This window comes from Doryrhamphus excisus, chromosome 17 (assembly GCF_030265055.1).
Source record: "Doryrhamphus excisus isolate RoL2022-K1 chromosome 17, RoL_Dexc_1.0, whole genome shotgun sequence".
NCBI classification, from domain to species: domain Eukaryota; kingdom Metazoa; phylum Chordata; class Actinopteri; order Syngnathiformes; family Syngnathidae; genus Doryrhamphus; species Doryrhamphus excisus.
The window spans coordinates 1,622,671-1,643,760 of NC_080482.1; the positions used below are offsets into that span (position 1 = coordinate 1,622,671).

The 21,090-nt window shown below is 40.9% G+C and overlaps 1 protein-coding gene across 6 annotated transcripts in view; it reads right to left on the minus strand.

The window, feature by feature from the left end:
- Nucleotides 1–21,090, minus strand: part of LOC131105461 (CUB and sushi domain-containing protein 3-like) — a 255,318-nt gene that overhangs the window by 18,131 nt on the left and 216,097 nt on the right. For all 6 annotated transcript variants that reach the window (XM_058053597.1, XM_058053598.1, XM_058053599.1 and 3 more), the window contains 4 exons: nt 11,701–11,874; nt 3,137–3,310; nt 2,899–2,972; nt 1,558–1,669 (listed from right to left, as the gene is read on the minus strand). In XM_058053597.1, coding sequence (XP_057909580.1) covers nt 1,558–1,669; nt 2,899–2,972; nt 3,137–3,310; nt 11,701–11,874 — 534 coding nt within the window. The remainder of the gene's footprint in view (nt 1–1,557; nt 1,670–2,898; nt 2,973–3,136; nt 3,311–11,700; nt 11,875–21,090) is intronic.

The window sequence follows — 21,090 nt, forward strand, 5'->3', positions numbered from 1 at the left end:
TATCGTTGGAGATATGCTGTACTCTGATTGGGCAGCTGTTTATTATGCTGCATTTTGATTGGATGATAATAATAATAACACTAATAATTTCATGATGTACTCCCAAACGGTAGGTCCTATGGTAATGGTAATGGTTTTATTTCATTTGAACATGCATCAGATTCCAATTGAGTGCATCCCATAATCAGTTCCCAGTTCCACATGTCCAAAAGGAGTAGGAAGAAGCAAAGCTTATTAAATCCTACCCCTCCATCTGGTACTTTTACAATCACTAACTGTTACATTTGTTCACTTCCTGCTTTCCACAATACAGCTTAAGGTTTTTTTTGTTTGTTTTTTATTTTTTTTTTAATTTTGTAATTTTTTGTCCCGTACCAAAGTACGAGGTGATATGAGCATCCAATGCCATAATGGGTACCATAGTAAGTGTCAATATAGTGATATATATAGCACATCATGACTGGTTCAAGACTCTTCATCCTTGTATTTAGCAAACATCAACTCTTGTAGAGAAGTATTGGATGACATTTTTAGCTCATTGGTTGTTTTTAGCCTTATGCATTATTTTAGCTGTTTGAAGATGAACTATATCAGCAAGTTGAAGTATTTGTGATTTTAGAAATAAGGAGTTCACATGAATGTGGAACCAAGTGCTACCCCCCCACCTCTCCAACAGTACCAACCACGACTCTCTAGGGCTTCCGCTTCCTGAGATCTTAAACATTTTCTTCCACTTCCCAATGTGGTAGAACGTTTTAGAAGTCATTGGAAAGCTTGTGGTCGCTGGTAGCTATAAAAAGCTCCAAAAAGCTTTGTATTAACATTTTTGGGTGTCTGGAACAAATTCATTTCATTTGCATTTTTTCTTATGAGAAAAATGGATTCGTTTAGAGAGAGTTTCGGGTTTGCACACACCTTCTGGAACGATGGAACGGACTCATTACGCTAGCTGTATTTTCTACTGAAAAACATACCATTGACCAAAGATTGACTAACTCCCCCGATTATGTTTCTACTAATACCAAAACAGCCCATAAAAACATCCAAGTATGAAGACGACCTAGTCACCAAAACGATGCATCATCGTTCCACGAACACTCTCATACTTGCGTGCATGCATGGGAGATTATGCAGGAAAGCAAGGTAGGCATGAAAATGTATCTGCCACCTCAGCACAAAGGAAAGGAAATGCAAGTGGGGGGGGGGGGGGGGGGGGTAATCCTACACGGGGTAGATCAAGGTGACAAAGTATCACGTGAGGCCCCTTATCGCCACACATACGCTATTTCCTACTGTGCAAGCATAGTCAAATGTAGTAAGAATATTTCAATGAGACACCGAAGCTGAAGGGGACCCCTTGGAGATGAACTGTATTACATGGCCGCTTCCAGAAGTGGTTGGCCTGGCAACACCTGCAGGGACTAGTTGGTATTCATCTTATTCAAATATACACTTGACTATTACAAGCAGACTGAAGCCTCCACTACGATGGTCAGTGAATGCAACAATAGAAGGAGGCGTGATGAAAGTGACAAGATGGTGCAAAAGAGTACTCACGAACACAGGTAGCCTGGAGACCGGTCCAGGTGAGGTCTGGCAAACAGAGGCGGGTGGTGGAACCATGCAGGATGTGTCCCTGTTGGCACTGGAAGTCCACCCTGCTGCCCACCTGGACACAAACACACGGCGGACCTAAGTGGTGACACCCTTTCTTCTCAATTTGAATGATTGTGTGTGTGTGTGTGTGTGTGTGTGTGGTGTAAACCCATAAAGACAATTCTTTAGACCGGCTTCCCCATTTTTTGCTCTCAGGAGATCCAAGTACAAAGCTAAGCTACTTGTGGTTTCACCTGGAGACGATGTCTTATCTGATATCCCGCTGAACGGCGGATAAAAAGAAACTGTTTGCACTTATCTTTAAAGTGACACTGAAAAAGCAACAAGGAGGAAATTAAATTGAAATACAGAAGCAGAACATATCTCAGGGCGAGCCCCGAGCCCACGGAGAGGGTCATGATATATATTTTCTTCCACTATGATCCATCTGAACTGTCCTGTTTTACACGGTACTGCATGTACTCTACATACTCACGGTCACGCAAACACAATAACTTTATTTTTCATTTGAAAACCAGAACTGATCAGTACCATCAAATGTAGAATGCAAATAGTCAACATTGTGAAACTGCTGAAACTGTCGTGTGATGTTATTGGATTGCTTTGCGAACCACAGTTTGTCCATAAATAACACCACGTTGAACATAAGGATAAGTGCGTAAGTACACTTGGGACCAGGGCACCCTTGGTCGCAGGTCTAAAATCGACTTTTTAGTCGTATCATCAGACCTGGGTCTGGACTCTCTGATGACTTGGATTCGATGGCGGTGGGGGATGACTTTTGGGATGACACTCAGTCACCGGGGTAGACCTGGGACACCCTGGAGGGATTATGTCTCAGAGCTGGCCTGGGAACGCCTTGGTGTCCTCCCGGTGGAGATGGACTTCAAGTCTGGGCTTCCTTAGACCAGCTTTCTTAGATCTTAGACCACACTGCAGTTCATTCATTCATTCTCTACCGCTTATCCTCACAAGGTTCGCTGAGAGGCGGGGTGCACCCTAGACTGGTGGCCAGCCAATCACAGGGCACATATAGACAAACAACCATTCACACTCACATTCATACCTATGGACAATTTGGAGTGGCCAATTAACCGAGCATGTTTTTGGAATGTGGGAGGAAACCGGAGTACCCGGAGAAAACCCACGCATGCACAGGGAGAACATGCAAACTTGGGATTGAACCCTGGTCTCCTAGCTGTGTGGTCTGCATGCTAACCACTCGACCACCGTGCAGCCCCCCACACTGCAGTGTGTTTATGTATCTGAAACATCATTTACCTTAAAGCCTGTGGTGTAGTTCATGAAGCCATGCTCAGGTATTCCTGGATTCTCACAGGTGCTTCTTGTAGGCTCTGCAAAAAATAAATACATCATGAATAGAAGAGTAAGAAGAAGACTTTTGAATTTTGTGCTTGATTATTGATGGTAAGCTAAATAAACATGTTAGTTCTCTGGTGAACTTGGTAATGAAATCGTAGACAAGAGACGATTACATCGATGACAAATGACTCAGTACCGATGCAGCGAGGCTGCGCTCCAGTCCAGGTTCCGTCCTCTTGGCACAGACGTGTTGTTGACCCGACCAGCACGAAGGGGGCACTGCAGCTAAATGTCACCTCTGACTTGAAGATGAAGCTACGCCCTTCTCTCCGTCCTTTGGCAGGGGTACCAGGATCTCCACAGAACTTGGCTGCAAAGGCAAGGATAAAAAAAAAAAAAAGCTGCTAAAATGATGAGCTGAAGGCAAACGTCCAAACGTCCAAACGTCCAACACGGATGATGGACATTTCCACTGGCAAGAGTGAGGAAAGGTTTTGTTGTCGGCATTTCAACAGTCAACCTGGGTGGACTATTTGAAATATTTACTGCGTAAAAAAAAAAAATACTCTACATGTGTTTAAAAACAAGAGAAGAGATAAAGAAACTGGAGCCAACTTCTCTTGCTCCCGCACAGCCATGACAGCAGGTTCAATAGACACGCTCGCTGGCCAAAAAAGGTCACGCTAATATTCTTGTTGGGTTGCCTTTAACTGACATTCACTGTAGCGTTGCCTCCGCTAGCACCTGCAAAGTCACATTTACTTCTGTCCAGGTTGCAGTATTTTTTGCCAAGACCTTGTACTGATGGGAGATTCAGATCACAGTCGTTTTAGCAATCTTCTTCGATGTTTAACGCATGAGGTTTAATTTCTGGACATATTAATATCTTTTCCACGACAGCAGGATCTGTTGTGTCTTGTGACGTATTGAAATAATGGTATTTTATATTTGGAATGTTGCACTCTTGTTGTGCATAATAGGAAAAGTATCATATCACGAGGTCGGTCCCTGATTTAGTTTTTATGCTGCTACTAAATCTTGTGAATTGTCGGGTACCGCTGTTCAGTGGCAAACAAATATGTTGTTGCCAGCTGAAGCATAATCACCCATGCAGTAATTATCCAGTGGGAGGGATCGTGGTGGCTTTTTTGTGTGAAAAATCGTGCAAAATAGGTCTTTCAATTTTCTTGTCCGTCCACATCTACTCGGCGAACGTCGAGTGGTTTAGCCGAGGGCAAAGGCATACGCACCCGCATATGCATTTTACTGTTTCTGCATCCATCAATCCACAGTAATCACAATGATCAGGAGGCACTTTGGGGGTTGTTTGAGAGCAGAGGCAGACCGAGAGCCACAGCAGTCAGTTGTGTAGTCAAAGCACCGTGCGATAAAACCGATAATGAGGCAGACTGCAGCTCCTGGCCTGACAGGTTCTGCCTCTTGGAGGTGTGGACACTGGGAAGTTCTTGCTTGCTTTCCTGATCTGATTTTCCTAAATCTAAATTACCTTTGTGTTTCACATAAGAGGAAAAATCAGAATAGTTCAGATAAGGATAGCAGAAAAACGCATTTAGTGCAATCCAAAAAAATGTTATTATGAGATGCATCTTTTCAAGCAGCCCAGCTCATTTTTTTTTACAAGCAAATATTGATTCTCAACATTCTTAACATTCATTCATTTGTAAGTTGGTGAATCATATATACAGTAAACCTCGGATATATCGGATTCAATTGTTCCCACTGGTTTTGTCCGATATAAGCGAAATCCGTTATATGCGTATACCGGAAAATGTCCGTTTTACGCATATATCGGATTTATATCCGGTATATGCGTAAATGGGATTTTATCCGTTATAAAAAGGCACTTCCTTGACTATGTTTCCAATGTACCTGGACGCGCAGGCAACGCTGCAAACGCTGCAAATGACGTCGTATAGCGGCCTGTCACGATTCGGCGAAGCGGAGTGCCACGATGCGGCCATCCGATATATGCGAGGGAAATTTAATGGAAATGCATTGGAACGGGACTGGAGATTTTGTCCGAAATAGGCGAAATCCGTTATAAAAAAATCCGATATATGCAATGAATTTTTATTGGAAATGCATTACAGAAAAATCGATTCTTTTTTATCTGTCCGTTGTGAGCGAATTTCCGATATATCCGAGTCCGATATATCCGAGGTTTACTGTACTGGAATTGTTCAACTGACAACCCTAATGAAAAAAACAACATTTCAAGAAATGCTGCAAATGTTTGACAGACAGTACGAATTGCCTGATGACATATTCATTCATTCATTTTCTACCGCTTATCCTCACGAGGGTCACGGGGGGAGTGCTGGAGCCTATCCCAGCTTTCTTCGGGCGAGAAGCGGGGTACACCCTGGACTGGTCGCCAGCCAATCACAGCACACATATAGACAAACAACCATTCACACTCACATTCATACGTATGGACAATTTGGATTGGCCAATTAACCATGCAGAGATACATTCTTAACAGTGATATTAAATATTTGAGTGGATCTGTATTTAAATAAATGAATAATAAAGGACATTTAAACCGTGTTGGTACTTCATAGGATAATGTGGAAATGTTGCACAGTGGTGGAGAGGTTAGCATGCCTGCATGCAGTAAATTGTACTGTGATTTGGAGGAGGAAGACAATGTGGATGAAAACTCTGACTACAGCTCATCTGATGAAGATGACTGATTGACAGGAGCATGCTGCCTTTAGTGCTTTTCTTCTTGCAAACTCCCCAGGCTTGTGCCGTGCACATCTGGGTTGCAACTCGTGCGCGGTATGCATCGCCTTTGTGTGAATGTGAATACAGAGTACACGCATGACACAAGAAACAGTGTACAGTATACCGCATAGTCATTCTGTACGCAACTGCACTAAAGATTCGGAACCAAAAAGCTGACTGTGAATATGAGTACAGTAGCACACTTAGCATGGTGCCAACGTGGGACTTATATAACTGGCTAGTGTGTCCAGGTCTCACGTTGAGGCTGCTTCCACTCTGTGGAACGCTGAAAACGGAAGAGCAATATTTTGAACCACCATGTTCCTGGAAAGGTTCCATACCGTATTGGCGGTGCCCAGATTAGACTTTTGTGAGACAGGACCTGCACAGTATGATGCCGACAAACTGGCAACAATCAGGGATGTCTAAGAAAAATAGGTGGAACAGCTACCTCTCCTGTGCAAGCCTGTTTTTTTTTTTTTTTTTTTAGGTTTTTAGGAAAACAGGGAATGATAATGTCATGTTGAAGATTTTCTCCAAAAACTCAAGTAAAAAATACATGTAAACATTCATTTACGTGACAAAGGCTAACTGTAGATAAATATTGTATGTTTACTAAATACAAGGATGAAGAGTACTTTGGTACGTGACAAAAAAAACAAAACAAAAAAAACTTAAAACTATATTAGGAAAGCAGGAAGTGAACAAATGTAACAGTTACTGATTGTAAAAGTACCAGATGGAGGGGTAGGATTTAATAAGCTTTGCTTCTTCCTACTCCTTTTGGACATGTGGAACTGGGAACTGATTATGGGATGCACTCAATTGTAATCTGATGCATGTTCAAATGAAATTAAACCATTACCATTACCATTACCATTACCATTACCGTGTGCTTTTTAGCACGAGGTAATGGTTAAAAGTATTCTCATCAAACAGCACTTGTATTTTCTGAGACAATACATGGACATACTGTACACATCAGTCATAAACTTCAAGCAGGATAATGTACAGTTATATACAGTATGCTTTATATATATATATATATATATATATATGGAGAAAAATGTCCCCCAGGCAAATCCAGGCTCAGCATATTTCCCAGTGTCCGAGTGTCCATGTGTGTGGTTGAATGAGCGTGAAAAAGAAGAGTGAAAGACCAGCAAAACTTATTTCCACTCTCTCTCTCTCTCTCAGCCTCTTGCCTTCCTTGATGAATTATCAATGCCTCTGAAGTAATCAATATGCAGTGGCCAGATTCAAAGTTGCCCTTCCTGCAGACAGGCATGCAACCGCGGAGTCTATTTTGCTCTTTTTGCTATGTTTACTATGTGCTTTGCGGGGAAACATACTGCATGCATATGTAATGAAATCACAATTTACTTCAATTTAATCTGGAAGGAAATCAATCAGATCATAATTTAAGTTAGCAAAACATCTCGTTTGGATCCCACATCCAGTAAATGCAAGCCTTCTGTATGTCATTCAAAACAAGCAACATGATTCAACATTGGTTTAATGTTAAATGTCAGCAAATAGTCGCATATATTTAGAGCAGGGGTCGGCAACCTTTACAATCAAAAGAGCCTTTTTACCCCCTCGCTCACTAAAAAAAAATAGACTGGAGCCACAAAACATAATTTAAAAACAGCAGAGACGTGCTCGAGTGGTTAGCACGCAGACCTCACAGCTAGGAGACCAGGGTTCAATTCCACCCTCGGGCATCTCTGTGTGGAGTTTGCATGTTCTCCCCGTGCATGTGTGGGTTTTCTCCGGGTACTCCGGTTTCCTCCCACATTCCAAAAACATGCTAGGTTAATTAGCCACTCCAAATTGTCCATAGGTACGTATGAATGTGAGTGTGAATGGTTGTTTGTCTATATGTGCCCTGGGATTGGCTGGCCACCAGTCCAGGGTGGACCCCGCCTCTCGCCCGAAGACAGCTGGGATAGGCTCCAGCACCCCCCGCGACCCTCGTGAGGATAAGCGGTAGAAAATGAATGAATGAATGAATGAGAGACGTGCTCACATTCACAGCGAATTGCGAGTCTCCCAAGATTTTGATTGACTGCCAGATTTGGAGGGAATTTTGGGGTATCAAAGTAGTTCAGAGTTGATCAAGTAGTCTTGGTCTCACAGAAAGTCTGATTTTTTTTCAAAGATGCGTATTATCCCCATTTGGGTGTTAAAAAAAACTTGAGTATTGTGAAGGGAGCCACAACAAAGAGGCTGAAGAGCCACATGCGGCTATGGAGCCGTGGGTTGCTGACCCCTGATTTAGAGGAAGTCTAACAATTGATACTTATGAAAAGCACCATTACGTAATACTACCTGGCCACCTCCATGACACATGTATACCCAGCATGCATGCAGTAAACGTGGCTACGCAGGGTCACTTCTGCAAGTGCACTGGACTAACACGAAGTGAAGCAGATTTACCACTTAATAATGGCCGCACAATTTATGAGGGCCAGTCCCGAACATTGCTGTACATAATTCTGCGGTGACATTTTAATGCATAGATAATAGCTTTTCTACACCCAAGATCAGCTCTTTCTTCTCAATTTCCATTTATTTGCCTTCGTAAAACGCGGTAATTTATCACAGAGTTGCTTCCCCCTTTAGAGTACTGCAGCAGGACGCTAGCTTAACTACATGTTTACAAGAGGCAGGTTCTTTACACGAGGTGCTTATTGATCGTAATTGGAAGCAACCAAAGTTTTACGTGGAAAACAACTGACTACTGGGGAACATTCAACAACATTGTGACTGTACGGAACATAAAATGTGCTTCAATGTGAATTGCTGATTGGTGGGATCGTGTTTAGGATGTGTCCGAGCACGTCGCTGATAATCGCTTCTGCTGTACAATAAAACGAGGGAAACCTCAGTCCGATGTTTTTTTCTGGTATGCGTGACTTTTAACGGCACTTTTTAAATATGCAGGTGGTGACTTTAATAAAGTTTAATGTCTTTTTGATCTCTCTTTCTTTCTCTGTCGATTTCCAAGCATAAAATGGCTAAATGAACTCAAATATAAATATACTGACAGTCAATAGAAACCTTGAGGTAGAACTGTATGCATATTTATACTTGGAGGGGGGGGGGTGCAATTATACTTCGTGAATTTATTGTTGACTTAGTGCTCGGGTAGTTGAGATAATGATGATAATGGTTCATTGGTTCATTGCTCATGGGTCTCTGGGCAAAAGTGGACCAAATACACAATACTGCAATACTCTCGTCTCTCTCATCTTCAATGCCACAAAACCGCCCGTTGAGACTTTGCCAGGGAGCATCGAACATGGGACATTGAAAGGTGGAAAAAAGTTTTATTCTCTGATGCGACAAAAATGGAACCTTGACGGTCCAGATGGCTTCCAACCTTACTGGCATGACAAGGAGATCCCACCTGAGATGTTTTCTAGCTTTCACAGTGAGGGGGGGTCCATCACAATCTGGGATGTTGGTATGCTAGGTGGAACATTGGAGCTTCAGGTGGTGCAGGGTCGTCAAACGGCGGGTTAGTTAGAGATGTTATGAGATGTTTTCTACTCTGAACAGTGGAGGGAAGGGTCCATCATGATTTGGGATGCTTTTTCATTAGGTGGAACACTGGAGCTTCAGGTGGTGCAGGGTCGTCAAATGGCAAATTTGTTAGAGATGTTATGAGATGTACGGGATGTTTTCTACTCTGAACAGTGGAGGGAAGGGTCCAGCGTGATTTGGGATGCTTTTTCATTCGGTGGAACACTGGAGCTTCAGGTGGTGCAGGGTCGTCAAACGGTGGTTTAGTTACAGTGGGCATCCCTCATGACTGAGGGCCCTGGTCTGTGTGGTAACAGCTCGGTCCTTCAACAGGACAATGCTGAAATTCACAACGCTCGCATGGAAAAGGACTTCATCCACATGTTCTATCCTGCATGTTCCCCAGATTTAAATCCCAAAGAGAATATTTGGGGATGGATGGCAAGGGAAGTTTATAAAAATGACCATCAGTTCCTGATAGTTGAAACCATCTTCACCAGTTGGAGCAATGTTCCCAATAGCCTCCTGGAAACACATCAAGCATGCCCATGCCCAAAACAAACCAAGACTCATTACCGAATCCTACAGAGACATTTTTTCTTCTGGTTTGGAGAGTTTGTCATTTTTGAGCGATGCTCCTACACTTTTGATCAGCTGATAAACAGCCTACTTCAGTTTAATTGTTGTTTTCAGGAAATGACTTTTTCAAAGTGCTTTTTGTCACACTCCCTCTTCTTGGTTTTCTATTGTAGCTGTAAGATCCAAATGTGAAAAAGCTACATTCTAGCTATTTTTCCGGTGGTAGGTCTCCAACCTGAGAAGACAAACTCCTGCACAAACTAGTTTCATCCATGGCATTGTGGCCTAAGAGTTTGCATTTCGACATAATTAGTTTTAAATGAGCCGAGCGATCTCACACGTGTTTTTATGAGGCATTATGATTCTGAAATATAGTGCAAAGCATTCCATTTTATCACCCTTTTATAACCTCTTACCTTGAGTCAGCAATCTATAGTGTTGTTATTGTATGCCCAATTAATTGCAGTCGTGCATTAAGGCTGCCTATTCAGTTACATTTAATAGTCGATATGGCCCGTGCATTGCCGCAAATTCTACAGTTGGAGCACAAACGACAGGATGCATTGCCTCGTTTAAAGGCGACGATTATGCGTTTTCCACTTTTCTGACCTAATGTAGTTAGAATCTTGTTGTCTCGTGTTAAACGATGCTAAAGTTTCAGATAATGAGGTTTGCACATTTGAAAGTGAGCCCTTGAATAAAGTTTGGGATGGCCATAAACGCTCAGTTTCAGAGGGTGTTGCTGAACTGGTCCTTTGTGATGTCACAGAGGACCGGGCATAGCTGTTGGCGCAATACACTTTGCCCCGCGCCTCCAATGTCTTACTGTAAAGTATCCAGAGTAAACATCAACAAGAGTCACCCTGTTTCAGGCACATACATATCACAATGAATTTCTTTTTCCGAAATGCTTCAAAATAATGAGATTGTGTCATATTTTGAAGAACATAAATAAAATCCACACTATGAGAGATTTGGCACTTGTCCATGTTTAAATACTCCCAAAGTTTTCCAATCAATAAACAGAAAGTATACTACTTTGATGTTGTGATCATTATAGAAACATTGTGTTGGGCCTCCTGCCAAGTTACATTTTAGAGAGGAAAAAAGAACATATTTCTTATTTTCAACAGTCTGACAAAGTATATATTTTCACAAATCCAGTGCATTTTTACAGCATTGTCTCGCTTTATTTTGCCAATAATTTGTTGCTCCTGCAAAGAGCCCCATGTTAGAACTTCATAAGTTATTCATGGCTTTCATTGATTTCATTAAGTTGGGATAACCTAAAGTGGTGTGCAGCAAAAGCAATAGAAAAGAGTCTTACTTCTGACAAGACTAACGAAAACTACAGGAATTGAGTTTCAAATTCAGTATTTCTGTTTGTGAAACTTTGTGTTGTGTTTACGTTTAACTTTAAAATGATTTGGATATAAGGTGGAATGCAACAATGGGCGAAATAGCTGCATGATGCATTTGTTGGCTCCAATATTCCATCATGTAACTTTGAGAGAGGAGGCGATTTTCTTGACAATGTAAGCAACCAACATGTATACAATGCCAGATGCCTTTTTACTCATAGATTGAACAATATTTCCATGCACCATCATTCCACCTGGCTTGTTTATGTTCAACTTATCAAGATGACAAAAAGCCAGCCCGGTGTGCAAATTGAACAAATCGATCTGGCGGTCACTAACAGTGTTGTGTCAACACCATCTACGTTTTCAATAAGCTACTCACTCTTTTGTCTTGTTCTGTTGACATTGACGTTGAAGTGCAATAACAGCCGAATATTCTTAGCCTGAACGCGGCTGGATACAAGACAGAATGTGAGTTTCCAAAGAAAACATCTTCTAAGGAGTTGGCCACCCATCATGCAGTAACGGGTAGATTATTACTCACGCAAGCACTGAGGCAGGTCTCCACTCCACGTGCCATTCCCTGTGCAGGTGAGCACAGCAGGGAAGGACAGCTCATAGCCCGGCAGACAGCTGTAGCTCACGCTGGAGCCCCACTCCCACACTGAGCCCTCCAAGAGACCGTTCGGGATGGACAGAGGTGTTGGACACGTCACCACTAAGGGAAACAAAGCACAGGTTTTAGTGAATTCTTGACGTATATCCAGCAAAATGACATCCAAGTCAAGGTAATCCGCAAAGGATTCTTCCTGGCTTTTTTTAGTTAAAACTTTTTAGTTGTGGAGTCTCACTATTTATGTTCCTGGTGGATGTGTCCCCACCGGGGGTGTCACAAGAAGGTGGTTGTCGTGGCAATGACTGGTGAACGAGCGTCCTGGATAGCAATAGGTTGTTCGTGGCAAAACAGCTCATTAGTGGCCACTCCTCCTGTGGAATGCCACAGTCTTTGGGGGAGTTGAGACATTGTTATAAGCAGACGCTAACCTCCAAACCGGTCAACAATAACCCTATTGTGACCTCAAGGGCGTACACCCACCAGAAACACCAATAGGAAGAAACCACACTTAAAAAATATGGAGTAATAACTAAGACTTGCTAAATGTACTGCAAAAAAGGTCAGTAAGGATAATTCATAATGCCGCCTACAGAGAACATACTAACTCCTTATTTCTAAAATCACAAATACTTCAACTTGCTGAACCAGTCATGATGTGCTATATATATCACTATATTGACACTTACTATGGTACCCATTATGGCATTGGATGCTCATATCACCTCCTACTTCGGTACGGGACAAAAAAAAAATTACAAAATTAAAATAAATAAATAAATAAAAAAACCTTAAACCGTATTATGGAAAGCAGGAAGTGAACAAATGTAACAGTTACTGATTGTAAAAGTACCAGATGGAGGGGTAGGATTTAATAAGCTTTGCTTCTTCCTACTCCTTTTGGACATGTGGAACTGGGAACTGATTATGGGATGCACTCAATTGTAATCTGATGCATGTTCAAATGAAATAAAACCATTACATTATTATTGAAAATTAGCAACATTTATCAGATGTTAAGAGTTAAATCCAATCCGGGTTGGATCATTTCTACGGTTTGCTGGTGAGATTTGCTTTCTCTAAAGGTGCCACTTGTGGTTAACAACCGCAGTAAAGCTGAAGAGGAGTATATGATTATAAGCCTGTTTGGTTATACGGTCTACTTTTCATATGAGTACTATAGGAAAACACGAGACAGAACCCCCATATAACGATATGACAGTTGCGTTGCCATCCTACTGTTGCAGCTGAAGAAAAAAAAAACCAAAACAAAAAACAGCGGTGACAAGTAAACAAGCATTGGAGATCATTAAAATGATTTTGTGAATATACCGAGAATACTACGTATATGCACAGTATGTTAGGTCATGTGTTTATAAACAGAGTGCGTAAATTCAAGTGATGTGCCATGTTTACTAAGTAGTATGCTTACATGATAGTTATTTTTATTGCCCATATGCATTATACACCGTTAGAATGTTTTTACTAATCATAAATGTATTGGTGCGGCACGGTGGTCTAGGGGTTAGCGCGCGGACCTCACAGCTAGGAGACCAGGGTTCAATCCCACCCTCGGGCATCTCTGCGTGGAGTTTGCATGTTCTCCCCGTGCATGCGTGGGTTTTCTCCGGGTACTCCGGTTTCCTCCCACATTCCAAAAACATGCTAGGTTAATTGGCGACTCCAAATTGTCCATAGGCATGAATGTGAGTGTGAATGGTTGTTTGTCTATATGTGCCCTGTGATTGGCTGGCGACCAGTCCAGGGTGTACCCTGCCTCTCGCCCGAAGACAGCTGGGATAGGCTCCAGCACCCCCCGCGACCCTCGTGAGGAAAAGCGGTAGAAAATGAATGAATGAATAAATGTATTGGTGTATATAGTATACTTTATTGCTACACTACAATGGACAGCAAAGTCATTATGTATGATAATATTGGTTTAATGGAACATTTTCATAAGGCATAGAAGCTACGTACGTGACATATTGTACATATGTTTTTGGAGTGAAACCTACTGTTAGACATTCAGTCTAGATAATATTGCAAGCTTGGAATTTCATAATCTTTTGTGTTGAGATGAGGAAGAGGGTGAAGAAGAAGAGTTCTAAGCTGTTAATAGGACAAAAGTAATACATGCATGTATAATAAAACTTGTTTGTGCGCTCGTCACTCTTGCATGTACATCTGTAGGGATTGAAATGTGATATAGGTTTTACAGATGTGAATAAATGACAACACTTTGTATTTGATGCCATTACAGTACTCATAATACTCCTAATTCCCCAATGTCCGTCTCCCTTCTAATCGTTCTTCACACATACAAAAACATGAACGTACAAATACACAATCTTGCAGATGGCTGACAGTTTTCAGAAGGGTCACGCAGATAAGGTTTGGTGTTCTGGAAATGCAACGACAGATATTGTGACAATATCATGGGGATTTTAAATATGCAGATGCGGCTCTGTGGACCCTTTCAATTAAATCTGTGTCTATCAAATCAAATCAAATCAAGTGCTCTCTATACAAATCTAATCTGGTTAAAAACTGCAATCGCATTTGTGTTGTTTATACCGCACATTATGGGCAGATAATGGACATTTTCCTGCCTCAGGAAGTTTAATTTGATCATTTCAGCCTCCGCGGAGAACAACAGCAAATGTGGAACATGCCACTGTGGAATATTCTGATTTTTTTCCAAGGTGGTGCTCACCTTTTGTTCTACTTTGGCAGCAGATCCAAAAACATCTCCATCTGGACAGTAGCAACATTATTTGGCATCATGCAGTCAATTGTAAGAATGATTTGTATATCTGCCTTTATGTGCACGTGAACTTGAAATATGGAGTTGGCGAACCCTTTGCAGATACCGTATAACTGCTTCAACTCTTCTGGGATGGCATTCCACGAGGGTTGTGGAAGGTTCTAAATAAATAGTGATGCCACTAAGCAGCATATTTAAAAGCGATTTTAAGCTGGAAGCTTAGGCATAACCTGGTCGACTTTACCAAGTTACCAAAAGAGTCCTGCTTTCCACTTAACACCGGTTCGTGGATACCCCCCCCGATTAAGCCTAGGTGCTCATTTGGATTTGTTAAACTCGGTTCAGTCTAAATCAGGGGTGGGCAAACTACGGCCCGGGGGCCACATCCGGCCTGCCAAGTGTTTGAATACGGCCCGCCCAATCTTTCAAAAGTATTTAATTTAAACTCAACATACAACCTGGCATCATGGCCTGAGCCAACCTTTTGATGGTTGTATCAATTTCGTTGTTTGACATGGTCTGTTGTTTACAAAGTGCTCCTGAAAAAAGAGACACAAGCACATAATAATAATAAAAATTAAAATAATAATAATTATATTATTATAACTATTATGATTATTATATTTATCATATTAATGCTAATTATTATATTAATTATATATAATAATATTGTTATATTTGCATATTTTACATAATAATAATATAATAATTATTATTTTAATTTTATTTTAATTATTATAATATTTTATTATTTTTAAAATATTTAAATATAAATATAAAATAATAAATAATAATAGCAGATTGCATGACAATTTTACAGATACAGTAATACCAGGTGGACTGTTACGTGTAAAATACATAGTCTGCCCCCCCCGGAAATTTTGTTATATCAATGCGAGTCAAAAAGTTTGCCCACCCCTGGTCTAAATCCTACTTTCCTGCAATGGGCCCCAGCAGGAAGCTAGTTTTGTGGCCAAATTACTCCATGCGAATAAAATGTCGAGTTCTATATATTGATGTCTACAAGTCATGCGGTGTCCAATCATCATGACTGTTATCACGAATGTCATGAATGTTTGTGAGTGCAAGATTGGCCACTATTTTCATTTAATTAACTTTGTACAGTTACTTTTTTGTATGTTTTTTTAAGATACAGTGCAGTACAGTTTTGAGTGCACCTCAATTTTCGATTTTGCCTCCCTTGTCAGGTTTTTCATCAGCAGGTTGGAAGAATGCGCCCTATGCATTCTATATTCCAAATATGTGCAATACTCGACAAAATGACAAAAGGAAGTTCAGGTCTTGTCGCTACATTAGTTGTTTAGCGAGGCCACCCCCCCCCCCCCCCCCCAAATTATGGAGTTAAAACATGTTCTCTTGCAATCGCTTCTCTTTCATGCTAATGAATAAGCTAATAGTCTCTTGAGGTCGGGATGGCGATGGCCTTGCTCTGGAGGACGAGACAAAAACCGCCTCTCTAAAACGGCCATCTGGAAGCTGTAAAGTAGAACATTGATCTGGGTGTGAACTATACGTGAATCCCAACGGTATTCCTGTGGCATCATGAGAGGGGAGACAGATGGGAGCGATGTAGAAAAACACAGCAGGAAAAAAGGTGGGGATTTTAATTAATTGCACTTTTTTAGAGAGTGTATTTTCATATTCTGTCACACTTTTTTGTGTGTGCAGATCCTCATGAAAATGGCATAGAAAGAACCAATAATTCCTTGCACGGGAGCAACACCAAGTAAACGGGGGGCAACAGTGTTCGATGTCCGCATATGCATTAGATCACTGACTTTATTATGGTTTCCTTTCAAAATAACGATACGTAATTACATTTAGAGGAGTTTTCTAAGAGTTATGATATTTTACAAGTTGCTGTTTATGATTAGAAATGATTTTACGATTGCCAGGCCAGTGTTGGAACCTTGTTGCCATAGCGATGTGCACCCATGACACCGAGTCGTGGCACTTCTTCGGGACGGATGAGGGCATGATGCTCGTTGTTTAGCTGTTGATTTAAACAAGTAATGAGCTCTGGATCAGTGAGTCGACCTTTAAGCAAAGCAACCCGACATCCTATCTGAAATTAATCAGAAATAAAAACATATTTGGATGGTAAAAATAATGAAGGTGCTGAGCCAGGCAGGACGCACGGGAAGGCGAAGCGTGTCCCATTTTCCTAAATAGTCCTAAGCAGCATTAGTGCTTCTTAGTTGAACGCACCAAACAAGGGATCCAGAGTGAATCCTTGCCGTGTGGGGCTTACAATGTGTCATTTGCAGGGTGTGTGCATGTGTGTGTGTGTGTGTATGTGTGCATGTGTGTGTGTGCACGCCACACAAAACAGCATGACGACTGACAAGCCCGCATTAAGTGCAAAATTATGCACAAGTGAAGCTCTTTATCTCTTTTAGTTTTCCATTCTGTCTCGACGGCCCTTTTCTTTTATCCACGTTCTCCCGCCCTCCGTGGAAAAATGGCCCACAACCAAGCAGAACAGCATCCAAACAAATGGAAAGGATAACAGATGCTTGGAGTTGTGTTGCTTTCAAACATCAAGTACAGCCTGAAATTCTGCACCCACTAACTGAAATGGGAATCAATCAAAATAAAAGACGACAAATGGAAGCAGTGACTGAAAATTGAAGAAATCTTCTCATCCAATAAGAAAGATGCCGTGTTTGTCCATAAAAGCCTTTAGAGAGGCTGAGGAAGTGGAGGTGGCCGTTGGCAGGGATTAAAAAAAAAATGTATCTCCGCTCCTTCCTAATGATCCATGAATTGGAGAAATGCCTAAATTAATATAAAGCACCCATTTAGTAATCAGACTCCCCTCTCTAGTCTGTCTTTTATTCATTTGCCCCACGAGAGAAGTAAGTGCTGCTGCAAAAGTGAGAGCAGTGAAGTGAGGCAAAGGGATCCTCTGGCTGGCTGACTAATGCATACAGGTCAGCAGGAGCTGACAGCGCTCTGGCAGCAGGCGCGGTCCAAGCCGACGCCAAGGTGTGCTCGCTTTAGTGTCTGCGTGTGCACGGGGGAGACAGCTGGGCAATTAAATGCTCCCGTGTGGGTGCGTGCGTGCGTGCACGGTGGTGTGTGAGCATCTGTGCGATGAAGAAGGCTAAACTCTTAGGCTGCGTTTACATGCCGAAATTAATAATCTGATGAAAAATGCATGAGAAATAACTTTGGTAAAAGCGCCGGTCGTCTAAAAAGTTGCGTTTACGGTACACGACAATGGATGTGCAGTGATACGATATTCTTAAACAACCCTAAAAATAAACTTAACTGACAAAACCACCTTCCTCGGTGGATTAGATGATTTTAAATGAGGTGGCACTCTGTTTTGTGGATTAAACCGATTTCATTAAAATGTTTTTAAAAAGCTTAGCAAAGTAGAACTTTATTGTTCGTCGGAGGAATGCAGTCTCTCTCCTTTGCAGTCCGTAAATTCAAAGTCCTTTGTCAGACCCAACAAAGAGACCCCCCTTAAACCACATGAAAAAGGGAGAACTGATGTTTTTGGACATATCGCGAGAAAGGAGAGAGTAGAAGAAGGTTCCATATTAACTCCTTATTTCTAAAATCACAAATACTTCAACTTGCTGATATAGTTCATCTTCAAACAGCTAAAATAATGCATAAGGCTAAAAACAACCAATTAGCTAAAAATGTCATCCAATACTTCTCTACAAGAGAGGAGAAATATGATCTCAGGGAAGAAGTACATTTGAAACACTTCTATGCTAGGACTACGTTAAAAAGCCATAGCATTTCAGTATGTGGAATTAAACTATGGAATGGATTGAGTAAGGAAATCAAACAATGCACAACGATGAGCCAATTCAAGAAACAATACAAGCAGTTGATGTTTGCTAAATACAAGGATGAAGAGTCTTGAACCAGTCATGATGTGCTATATATATCACTAAATTGACACGCACTATGGTACACATTATGGCATTGGATGCTCATATCACCGCCTACTTTGGTAATAAAATTAAAAAAAAAAATATTTCAAAATTTTTAATTAAAAAAAAAATATTTAAAAAATATTAAAAATTTATAAAAAAAATAAAAATTATATTAGGAAAGAAGGAAGTGAACAAATGTAACACTTACTATGGTACTCATTATGTCATTGGATGCTCATATCACCTCGTACTTTGGTACATTATTTAAAAAAAAAAACAAAAAAAACCTTAAACTGTATTATGGAAAGCAGGAAGTGAACAAATGTAACAGTTACTGATTGTAAAAGTACCAGATGGACGGGTAGGATTTAATAAGCTTTGCTTCTTCCTACTCCTTTTGGACATGTGGAACTGGGAACTGATTATGGGATGCACTCAATTGTAATCTGATGCATGTTCAAATGAAATTAAACCATTACCATTACCATTACCATTACCATTAACTGGACAGTTTGATGGGAAATGAGCAAAAACACACCTACTTATGGCAACTTGGCAAAAAACACAATACAAGTGGTGGAAGAGGCCAAAGTCAGAGACCCCTGGAAGGACTGGTACTTAAGCCTGGCACAGGTTTGCCGCATGAAGAAGATTTCACCAAGCTGAGAACTTTGCACATGCAGTGGTTGGACTTTAGAAAAAAAGTTTTCAAGTGTGTCACGGGGGGTTTTGCACCACGCAGTTCAGCCGCAACTTAAGTTTCTCCCTAAAGTAGCCTTAGGTTGCCTTCTGCACTATTCCATCCCTCCCCACCCCCCATCAAGCTGACGATGGTGGGGGGGCTGAGGGCCCGGAGGTTTGGAGTTGCACTAGCACACACACACACAAATTGTTTGTGTTTTTAGTTCAACTTCCTTTAGTAATAGTTGTGATGCACCTGGCAACCTCTTCACGCCGAAGTACAGGAACCATGAATTATTGAAATATTTTAAATGAGTACCACTTTTATTCTTTCAAATTATGGATGGGGGCTTCCTAAAACATCTCCGTCATTTCCATCCATTTTGTCTAAGAACAACAACCCACACGGTGAGGATATTCACAGTGAAAGAGAACAATCTGCTTGAGCTTAGCAAGGTGGAGTAAAACGACGAAAACAAGACATCATTTTTCATTCTTCCTCATATTCTCGTGTCCTGATCCAGAATGGAATGGAATGGATTGAGTAAGGAAATCAAACAATGCACAACGATGAGCCAATTCAAGAAACAATACAAGCAGTTGATGTTTGCTAAATACAAGGATGAAGAGTCTTGAACCAGTCATGATGTGCTATATATATCACTATATTGACACTTACTATGGTACCCATTATGGCATTGGATGCTCATATCACCTTGTCCTTTGGTAATAAAATAAAATAAAAAAAATATTATATATATATTTTTTTCAAAATTTATTTATTTTTTAATTATTTAAAAAATATTAAAAAATAAAAAACATACTAAAAATTATATTAGGAAAGCAGGAAGTGAACAAATGTAACAATTACTGATTGTAAAAGTACCAGATGGAGGGGTAGGATTTAATAAGCTTTGCTTCTTCCTAGGCGGCACGGCGGTCTGGTGGTTAGTGCGCAGACCTCACAGCTAGGAGACCAGGGTTCGGTCCCCGCCCTGTGATTGGCTGGCGACCAGTCCAGGGTGTACCCCGCCTCTCGCCCGAAGACAGCACCCCCCGCGACCCTCGTGAGGAAAAAGTGGTAGAAAATGAATGAATTTTTTTCAAAATTTATTTATTTTTTTATTATTTAAAAAATATTTAAAAAAAAAATACTAAAAATTATATTAAATAAAAATATTAAAAATTTATAAAAAAAATAAAAATTATATTAGGAAAGAAGGAAGTGAACAAATGTAACACTTACTATGGTACCCATTATGGCATTGGATGGATTTAAAAAAAAAACAAAAAAAAACCTTAAACTGTATTATGGAGAGCAGGAAGTCAACAAATGTAACAGTTACTGATTGTAAAAGTACCAGATGGAGGGGTAGGATTTAATAAGCTTTGCTTCTTCCTACTCCTTTTGGACATGTGGAACTGGGAACTGATTATGGGATGCACTCAATTGAAATCTGATGCATGTTCAAATGAAATTAAACCATTACCATTACCATTACCATTACCAGAATGGTCAGAATGATGAAATGACAGACCACGAAATGAAAAACAAGATATGTAGTCACATGCTCCATGATAGGGTATCTCCTCTCATTTAAGTTCATGCATCGCATCTGCCAGGGCATCATCTCTTTCTCGCTGTACGTCTGACTGCATGCCAATCTCCAGCAACCTATTTTCTCTCACATTTCATCTATGATTCACCGTTCCCCGGGAGGCAAACTAGCTCTGTTGTCTCAGTCACTTGGGAACAGTTTCTTAGCAACAACAAGCCACGCGGCTGCCTGACAGCCTCTTCCGTTTGCGGGTACGCTTCAACGCGGTCCACTGCGGTTCATCTTCCACGCTAGTACTTACTTTTAGCGTTGCAGTGGTATGCTAGTCTACGAGTCAAAATACAGAGTGTGATATATTGCTCACGGATCAGCGGTGCATTGGAAAACAGATACGAAT